Source organism: Andrographis paniculata, unplaced genomic scaffold (genome assembly GCF_009805555.1).
Source record: "Andrographis paniculata isolate CXL003 unplaced genomic scaffold, ASM980555v1 Contig87END, whole genome shotgun sequence".
Taxonomy (NCBI): Eukaryota; Viridiplantae; Streptophyta; class Magnoliopsida; order Lamiales; family Acanthaceae; genus Andrographis; species Andrographis paniculata.
Window position 1 is genome coordinate 949287 of NW_026137625.1, and position 10385 is coordinate 959671.

General features: G+C 31.4%; 2 protein-coding genes across 2 annotated transcripts; one reads left to right on the forward strand and one right to left on the reverse strand.

Annotated features, from left to right (window-relative positions):
* Positions 1-3115: 3115 nt before the first annotated feature.
* Positions 3116-5830, reverse strand: LOC127242776 (sm-like protein LSM5). Its single transcript, XM_051262469.1, has 4 exons — positions 5663-5830; positions 5397-5520; positions 3503-3575; positions 3116-3418 (listed from the first exon to the last, which is right to left on the reverse strand). Exons 1-4 carry the CDS (start codon positions 5697-5699, stop codon positions 3386-3388), a joined length of 267 nt encoding a protein of 88 aa, XP_051118426.1. The 5' UTR covers positions 5700-5830; the 3' UTR covers positions 3116-3385.
* A 1775-nt stretch (positions 5831-7605) lies between these two features.
* LOC127242567 (uncharacterized) lies at positions 7606-8497 on the forward strand. The gene is made up of 2 exons (XM_051262148.1): positions 7606-7930; positions 8367-8497. The coding sequence occupies exons 1-2, from the start codon at positions 7606-7608 to the stop codon at positions 8495-8497; spliced, it is 456 nt and encodes a 151-aa protein (XP_051118105.1).
* The last annotated feature ends 1888 nt before the right edge of the window (positions 8498-10385 follow it).

Here is a 10385-nt window from a genome sequence, read left to right on the forward strand (position 1 = left end):
GGATATAGTGTGCATTCCCATTTTCCTTTAAAATAAGTGTTTTAAGTCCATTGAACTCACCCCGCATATTAGATGCACCATCGTAGCCTTGACCTCTTAGTCTTGATAATGACAACCCATTCTTTGCAAAAAAAAAACTCATCAATGGCATTTTTCAAAGATTGCGAACAAGTATCACTAACATATACTACACCAAGAAATCGTTCAATCACTTCTCCATCATCATTCACAAATCTCAGAATTATCGACATTTGCTCCTTTACCGAACTATCTCGCGCCTCATCAATTGAAAGAGAGAAATATTTATCTCCAATTTCATTCAAAATCACATTTTTCACCTCTGTAGCACATGCATTGATAATTTGCTTTTGAATATCCGGAAAAGTCAGTTGTTTGTTGGCAGAAGCATTTGAATTAATTACACTTTTACTTCTTCATTTCGCTCACAATACCAACTGATGAGTTCAAGAAAGTTACCTCGATGCACGGATTGTGATGACTCGTCATGTCCACGAAAAGTTAAGCCTTGTCCCAGAAGATATCTAATTATATCAACAACATCAGTTAACCGGGTACGATAAACAATCTCCATTTCACTACTTTTTTGCATAAACACATAATCCACATTATGCTTTTGATCTTTATATCCAAAGCATTTAGCTCTAGCATAATTATTATGTGAACTATTTCCACCACCCTCGTGCTCCTTGAATTTTTGAATAGTCTTTTTCCAATTTCTAAATCCAATTTTAGTGAATGCATTCTCTCAATGTTTGTGGCCTTCACCAAACAAATAGCACCAAAGACAAAAGGCAGCATCTTTAGACACACTATATTTTAACCAGACAAAACTTTTGAACCATGCCTCTCGAAACTTTCTTTTACCCTCACCATATTGACTTAGTGGAAAATCATGTCCTAATGGTTGACAAGGTCCATTGACCAAATATCGTCGCCTCAATTCATCTTTGATTTCAACGGGATTACTTTCAATTGGTTTTCGAATACCAGGATCACCAATAATATCATTCTCCTCATCTAATTTTGTCCGCTGTTTTTTTGTAATCTCATTAACATTAATACTAGAATTTGACTCGATAATACTTGAAGTAGCGTCTTTTGATTTAGAACTTTTTGGAAGAAAATATATTTTCATTTTGCCCTTAAAAAAAAAAAGGCATAACAAATAAAATTCATATTTAAACAAATAAAGACAAATTATATAATTTTTAAAGATATAAATCCTAAAAATATACTTACAAATCGCACCCAACAAGAAACATGAGAAGTCTGAAACAAATATCAAATATTGTAGCATTAGACAAACTGCAAAACAAAAAATTAGAGTTAAAAAATAAAAATAGTGTATTTAGGTTAAAATAAAATAAAATTACCTAAATAGAATTTTTTTTTCTTAGACAAATACAAATATAACTTATACGCAGTACCTTCAAGATTCAGTCATTTTCCTCATGCCGATTTTTTTTATCCAAATAGCCAAGAAAAGAAAAAAATAGAAATGTGAGAAGGAAGAACTGGAGTCCGGAGGGAGGACGAAGTGATAGAAGAAAAATTGAATTGAGGAGATGAGTGTCTGTCTGGGTCTGCTTAAATACAACAATATTTATTATATATTTTTTTATAAATAATAATATAATAATTTTATTTATAGATATATGAATTTAAAAAATAATTTCTTTGTTTAAACCCATAAATGATGAGGATAGAGATAGATTAATAGGATTTAAGGTACTGACACAAACTTTTTAATTTTTTCTTTTATTTTATTTTCATTTTGTATTTTTTTTTGCAGAGTTTTCTTCTTCAGCTCCATTAGATGTAGGCAGCAGCTGACGAAATTGGAGAGGGAGCAAATGTTTAAAAAAAAAATTTAATTTTATTTCGGATGGGAGGGGGCGACGGACCCTCGGGGTCCCTTGATGCCTCCGCCCGAGGTACCCTAGATAGCAACGGTGGGTTCCACACTTAAAAAAAAAAAAAAAAAACCTATAAAACTTTATTCAATTTGTTTTAGATATCATATAAAAAAAAAAAAAATCTTTTAGACACGTGCGACAGTTTTTTATTATTTTAAAATATTTTCAAAATACAAACTTTTAAAAGAAGCTTAATCCTTGAGTTTGTTTCTACATTTTATATAAATAGGAGTTAAGTGAATTTTTTTTAAATGTTAAATATTATAAAAAATTTCAATTTGTTTTTCAAATTATCTAGTGACTATCAAAGTAAAATCTCATTAATATGGGCAAAATTCAGAGTTTATTTGTTCTATAAAATAATTTTAAAAAATATTTTAATATGTAATTTATAATAAATTATAAAAATAATTATTATATACTCCCTCCGTCTCGGTAAGGTTATCGTTTACTTTTTGTACGTAAATTTTTGAATATTAATATTATAATAAGTTATAGTGAAAAAGACGAAAATATCTCTATTAGTATTGTGTAATATAAAAATAATGACATTTGTGTAATATAGTATAAGTTGGGAGAGTATTTATTATGTTTAGATAGGTGGTACAATTACTAAATTAGGAAATAGTAACCTTTAGGACAGACGAAAATAAAAAATGACAACATTTCAATGGGATAGAGAGAGTATATAATATTAATTTTTATAAAGAACGTGCACAAACAAACAAACAAACCGTTCTCAAAACCTTTCAAATTTAACGTCATACCAAAAAAAAAAATCCTTTGGAATTCTGCTAGTCACAAACTTCTTAAGGGTGTGTTTGTTTGGAGGTTTTTTAAAGGTGTGTTTGTTTCGAAGTTTGGATTTTAAGTTGGAATTTGAATAGGAAAAATTTTGAATTAAAATAGTTGATATGATATAAATAGATATTAATTTGATATTTTGAATGTAAAGTTGAATTTTAAAATAATATAAAAATAAAAAATAGGTATTTGATGTGATATTTTCATGGAAAAATTTTTGGATGAATAGTAAATTTTTTACAAAATTCCTCAAACAATCATACCCTTAGGATAAAAAACATTAAACTTTAATATTATATAATTAATAAGGTATATAATTATTCTAAAAAAAAAAAATGATATAAGGTGTGGACGAACAATGTGTACATGGAAAATGGAACGGAAAAAGCAATATATTTGTGAATGAAACCAGTATTAATTTGAAACCTTAATTTGAACGGCGAAGAAGCAATGGAAGCAAAGCCCAAGCTACACGACAATATACATACATCTCGAACTCGAACTAGAACTCGAAGGCTACTGTAATAATAGGACACAATTTCAAAGTTTCACTTACAAATTCGAACCTAGAAAATTAAGATAAAACAAAAGGCATCGCGCTTGGGACTCGGACAAAGACAGGAGGGAGGGCATAACAGCTCAGCTCATTCCGGATCGGGCGAGCCACCGGGGACCAGCTGCATCGAACAAAAATGGCGCTCAGAAATTTGAAGGAAATGTGACGGGGAAAGATAATTTGAAAAAGGAAGTATCACACTTACGATGGCTATATTGTTCCCATTGAGCAAAATCTGATCAAGCTTTGTAATCCGGCGTCCTTCAGAAGTTATCTCGCTGAAACGGAAGGTTAGAATATATATTCGAAGTTCCTCAGAATGCACAAGTAAAAAAGAACTAAACGATTCAACTTAACTAAAAACATAATTTTTGAAAGAAATAGGCTCTATTCTTTTGGAGTTGGGTTTCAAATTTTATACTATACAACCATCAAAATTACTTATAAAAATATACTACATCCGTCCACAAAATTGCCAAATCGGTCCAATGCAATAATCATTGCAACAGTGAATGCCCAAATGAAATTCGACAGTACTAAATTGTCTTTCTTTATATTTGTAAGTTCGCAAAAAACAATGATATCAAACAAATTCCAAGTATGAGAGTGTCGCATAGAATTAACCAAAGCAAGAAAGTATGCTAGTTCATCCATACCTAATCGAAAAAATATTGCGGCTGATTATTAATTTCAGTTACAGTTGAATCACAGCATAATGACATGCGACTATCTATATCCACAAGACGCTAGAAACCACAAAGAGATTAACTTATATTGTGTTTGTTTGGGTGACTTTATTTAATTTCTACTATTTACAAAAATCTTCCCCAAAAAATCAAATCAAATATCTATTTTTTATTTTTTATATTACACTAAATATCAATTTCAGCGTCAAACATCACATCAATTTGTATTATATGTCACATCAAATAACTATTCAAATTCAAAATCTTACTAATCAAATCAAAACTCAAAACAAAAACCACTAAACAAACACACCCTTAAAATACATCCACACAAAATAAATATACAATCACGTATTTTATATTATACAAAGAGCTTGAACTCAACAAAAAATAATATGGATTAACTTTTCCTATCTCTTCCACCATTCGGCCATTTCCAAAAGAATCGTATCAAGAACTTCTATTCCCCAGGCGTGAAAAGCAATGCAACTCAACACCCTGATACTCGATCTAGGAGAAATTATGCACCTTTTTCTCTTACAAGGTAGACAGAGAAATGCTACCAAACAATAGATATATATATTTATATATTCATCCTAAAAGAAACTTAGCAGCAATCTTATCTCCCCTTATATTCATTCTCTTGTGATGTTTTTTCTTTCTTCCTATTCATTTTTTTTCCCCTCAAAAATCACATCCAAGTTCCAACACCCATTTTCCATACAAAACAACTATTTCATCTTAAAAGCATAAAAACAAAAACAAAAAAATAAAAACACAAAAGAACATGTCTCTCATCCAACACTTAATTTTTTTTTTAATTTGAAAGATCTTATCCCATACCGATTTGCAATTCAAAATTTTACCATTCCCTATACATTCCAAATCACCAAATATACAACGAAAGAAGGGGTTTCGGTAGCTAACCATTAGTAGTATAAAATACATCTAGAGTAGGCGATAAACAAAGTGTTCGAAAAGCTCCATTCTCTTTGAATTTTTTGAGCTTTTTATTTTTTCACTAAACACTCTCATCGTTGCTAATAAACCATATCAAGTTTCCATACAAAGCATGGCCTCGAAATACTATTTCACCACAAACAAAAAAACAAAAACACAAAAAGGAAACCACAAAAGTCCCTAAATCCCCACCAAATTAACACTCTAAACAAACACATCACCAAAACCCTAAACCCTAATCTAAAAAGAGGAAGTGAAGCCAGCAGCAGAGGCAGCAATGCCTTAAGAAATAAAAAAATAAATCAAATCAACGCAATAACTAACCATTCATCGACAGCACTAAGGAATCATACAAAACACCAATAAATCCAACCGATTAATGTAACCAAAAGCACAGTAATATAAAACGCAGTCGCATTCAGTAACAAACTTACTAGTCAGTAACAAACTTACTATTCAGTAACGTCCTCCAACACCATATTCACATACACATCAAATCCACGGAGTGTGCCGACAAGCTCCTTGTCCCCCTTCATTATAACCCATATTTTGGACCCGATGCAGCGATCAATCAACTCTGCAAGACGAAAAAACACCAGCCACCATAAGCGAAAAAAAAAAATGTATCAGGAAAACCTAATGGCATTTTTTTAGAAAATTCTGTTTGTCGAATTGACGGTGCGGGGCGTAAAAGCTAACATAAGATAGTAAAAGGAAACCTGATGGAAGAAGCTGCGACGGGTTGTTGGAAGACATGGACGATTTATTTGGGGAGCTTACAGGAGGGTTCTCCTTCTTCCTCAATTTCAAACGCAGAATGAGGGAGGAGTAAAAACGCAGAAACTGCTACTGCTACTGCTATTCGAGCTATTCTAAATTTATGGGCTTTTGTAAAAAGGCCCATTTATAAATATTTACTCAATTTAACATTTCTTTTTTTTAAGTGAGGCTCTCATACAGACTTGCCCATCTGGTTCGCAACCGAAGAATAGGATTTAGGGTGTGTTTGTCTGGGGATTGGATTAAATTCATTGTTCATTCATTTTTTTATCAAAAAATATCAAATTAAATATTTATTTTTCATTTTTTATATTATATTGAAAGTTAATTTTACATTAGAAAAACATCGCACTTATTTATATCACAACTATTCAAATTGAAAATTTTTACTAAAAATTAATTTTACATTCAAAACATCGTCAGCACCTATTTATATCACATCATATAACTATTCAAATTCAAAATTTTTACTATTCAAATCTCAATTCAAAATTTTTACTATTCAAATCTCAATTCAAAATCCAAACCCCCAAACAAACACATTACCTAAACCTAAACCGGACTTTGAACCGAACCGTCAAAACTGCGAATTTGTATATTTATCAAACTACAAACCCGGCGGTTCAGCTTTTATTTATAGTTTTATTTGGAACCAGATTGCGACTGTGAAGGAGGAGGAGGATAGAAGATGAAAGAATGTAAAAAATTAGGGAAGAAAACAAGATATAGAAAGAACATGTTGAAGCTGCGGCGTCAATTGGGAAGAAGTAGGAGGGCGGAAAAAAGAAGGAAGAAAGCAAAGACTTGGTGAAGAAGAAGATGGTGAAGAACTTGGTGCGGTTGCGACGGCCTAGCAAAAATCAATATTGGTCTCAATCAAATTAATTTTTTTATTTTTGATCATATTTAAAAATAATTATCAAAATTAGTCGTATACAAAAATTCCATCATCAATTTTGATTTCATTGTTAAAATTTAAATAAAATATGCTGATGTAACATCTGATCCTGAACAAATACGACATTGTTTCTTCCATCCAAAAATATAAATATTGTATTTATACAAACACCTGATACTGAACAAATATTGTATTTCATTGTAACATCTGATCCTGAACAAATACGGCCTTGTTTCTTCCATCCAAAAATATAAATATTGTATTTATACAAACACGGGCGTGTTCAACGGAATACACCCATGTTCAAAATGATTCGATCTCTCTTGTGGGAAAAAAAAAAAAAAAAACAAATGAAGAGATTTAATCGAAAGGTATTTCGGAAGAAGATGAATTATCTGTACAAAAAAATTCCTGCGAGTGAGATATGCAGGGATTAAGCCGCCGGTGGGCCGATAATACTGTCGGACAACGAGGAATTTACATTTCAGGTGGCGTCGCTGCAACCAATCCTCTGTAATTGCAGCTAATAAGGATCTTATAGCGCTTATTTTGCTGCGTTATCCATTGAAGCCATTGGTGCGATTCAAATGCATCCCCGAATAGTAGAGTTGTTAAACGAATCGAGTCGTTCGCGAACTCGGCTCGATTCGGCTTGATTAAAGCTCATTCGTGAACGTTAACGAGCTGAGCTGAACAACATAAACATGATCGTTTAGTTAACGAACGAGCTCGAGCTTTGTTCGCGAATGCTCGTTTAAATAATATATTTATTATAAATACTACATATACATATAAAATTACAATTTATAAATAAATAAAATATTAAATTTTCTTTTTAATTTACATCAGTGTCTTGGAATGAGTCCCCAATTTATTTTACCCATATTTTGTTCATATGAATGTTTAGTGAGTAATTGTATTGTTCTCTTTACAGTGGTCATTTCTACTTCTCCCAATATTTCTGTTCAAATTAAAAACATCATAATGCTTACTGGGACAAACTTTAAGATTTTAAAGGAAACCGTAGAAATTGTCCTCGGTTGTATGGATTTGGATCTTACCTTTCGATCCGACCGACCCATTACTACTGAGGCAGAGCCTAATGAGGCTAAAATTGAGAAATTGGACCGGTCGAACCGAATGTGCATGATGATCATGAAGCGCTCAATTCCGGATGCGTTTCGGGGCTCTGTTGCTGAGAGCAAAACAACTAAATCTTTCCATGAAGCCGTTGAGAAATACTTTGCCAGAAATGAAAAGACGGAGGCGAGTAGTCTTTTGGCTACACTCGCCTCCATGCGGTATAAAGGCAAAGGGAACATAACAGAGTACATTATAGGGTGTGTTTGTTCGGGGGATTGGATTTAATTTCCACTATTCATCCCATTTTTTCCCAAAAAAAATATCAAACCAAACACCTATTTTTCATTTTTATATTATATAAAAAATCAATTTTACATTCAAAACATCACATCAACACCTATTTATATCACATAATACAACTATTCAAATTCAAAATTTTTACTATTCAAATCCCAATTCAAAATCCAAATCCCCAAACAAACACACCTTATGTAAATGTCTAACATTGCATCAAAATTGAAGACACTAAAGTTAGAGCTGTCAGAAGACTTGCTTGTACACTTGGCTCTGATCTCACTTTCTGCACTGGACAATTCAAAGTGAATTATAATACTAGAAAGACAAATGATCCGTTAATGAACTTATATCTCACTGTGTGCAAGAGGAAAAGAGAGTGCAGAGAGACAAATCTGAAAATGTTCATCTACCCCTTTATGCTCATGGCAAGAAAAAGAAGGGACCTAAGAACAAGTGGAATCAAAATGTTTCTTCTGCAAGAAGCCGGGGCATATGAAGAAAGAATAATCCGTGTATGCAGCATGACGTATTAAGAAGGTATGCAGTTAACTTTGGTTTGTTCTGAGATTTAATTATTATTTTGTTTCTAAGACCATCTCCAACCCATCCTGCAAAAATAGAAGTTTCTAATCCACTCTGCAAATTTGGAGTTGTCACCCTCTTTGACGAGAGGATGAGGCAAAATTCCTCTCGCACGAGAGGGCGCCCTTTCATACGAGAGGTGACTTCTTTTTATTTTTTAATTTTATTTGAATTTAAAAATTAATTAAAAATTATTTTAAAATTGTATTTTAGTTTATCTATTTTATTTTTTTGATTTTATTTTATTATTTATAAAGTAAATTATATTTTACATTTATATTTTAATTTTATAGTTAATATTATTTTTTATATTGTATTTATTATATTTAATTAAATAATATTATATTTTTTCTATTTTGTATAAATATTATTTAATAATATTAAAATTTTAATTTATTTAATTTAAAAATATTTATTATTTTTTAAGATCAAATAATAATAAAATTTAATTTAATTTATTAATAATATTTAAATTATTTTTAAAATTAACTATATAAAAATAATAGAATATTTAATGTTATTTATAAATTTTAAAAATTATAAAATATAAATATATAAATAAAATGTAAAAGGAATATTATTTGAGCCTGCAAAAATAGAATGTATGATTGGAAATGAATTACTGTAATATGCAAAAACAGTGGCTATTGTTGAAGATGATACAGTGTGTATCACCTCCCGCAAAAATGGAGAAATTTGTGATAGCCCTCCAAAAATAGAGGTATGAGTTAGAGATGGTCTAAGGATACTTGGTTGGCAGATTGAGTAGCCCCTATTTACATAAGTGTATCTTTGCAGGGTTGCTTGTGGAACCTATTACCAAGTGATGATGAAAGATTCATCTTTGTGGCTGATGAAAATAAAATTGTAGTGGAGGCTATTGGAACCTTTCGATTGCACTTAAAGAGCGGTTCTTATTTAGATTTATTTGAGACTTTTTTAGTGCTGCTATTTAGACGGAATTTGGTTTCAATTTCTGCTTTAGATAAACTAGAATTTTCCTGGTCTTTTGGAAATAATAAAGTTAGTATATTTCAATATTCTACTTGATCTTATAATTTCCAATAATTTTGAATTGTAAACTTCATCGAGAGGTACAAAGAAAAAAGTTTTGGAGGATTTTACCATTGTATGGCACAAAAGATTGGGTCATATTTCAAAGTAGAGAATATTAAGGCTTGTGTCTGATGGAATCCTTAATCTCTTAAACGATACAAACTTTCTAGTATGTGTTGAGTGCATCAAACGAAAGCAAACAAACATTAAGAAATCAGGGGCTTAGAGAACTAAAGAAGTCTTAGATTTATTCACACTGATATCTATGGTCCATTTCTTACGGTATCTTGGAATGTCCAATGATATTTTATTACGTTCATAGACAATTACTCTCGTTTTGGATACCTATATTAACTCATGAAAAATCTGAATCATTGGATGTTTTCAAATCTTTCAAAGTTGAAGTGGAACTTCAACTTGGGAAAAAAATTAAGGCCATTAGATCGAATCGTGGAAGTGAATACTATAGCCGATTTGATGGATCATAAGAACAACGTCTTGGACCCTTCACAATATTCCTTAAAGAATGTGGTATTGTTCCACAATACACAATGTCGGGGTCCCCTAGCATGAATGGTGTTGTTGAACAGAGGAACCGGACTCTTAAGGATATGGTAAGGAGTATAATTAGTCATTCTCCCTTGTCAGAGTTACTTCGGGGAGAAGCTTTGAAAATCGCAGTTCATATTCTCAACCGAGTACCGAGCAAAACAATTTCTAAAACCTCTTATGAGCTTTGAATGCGC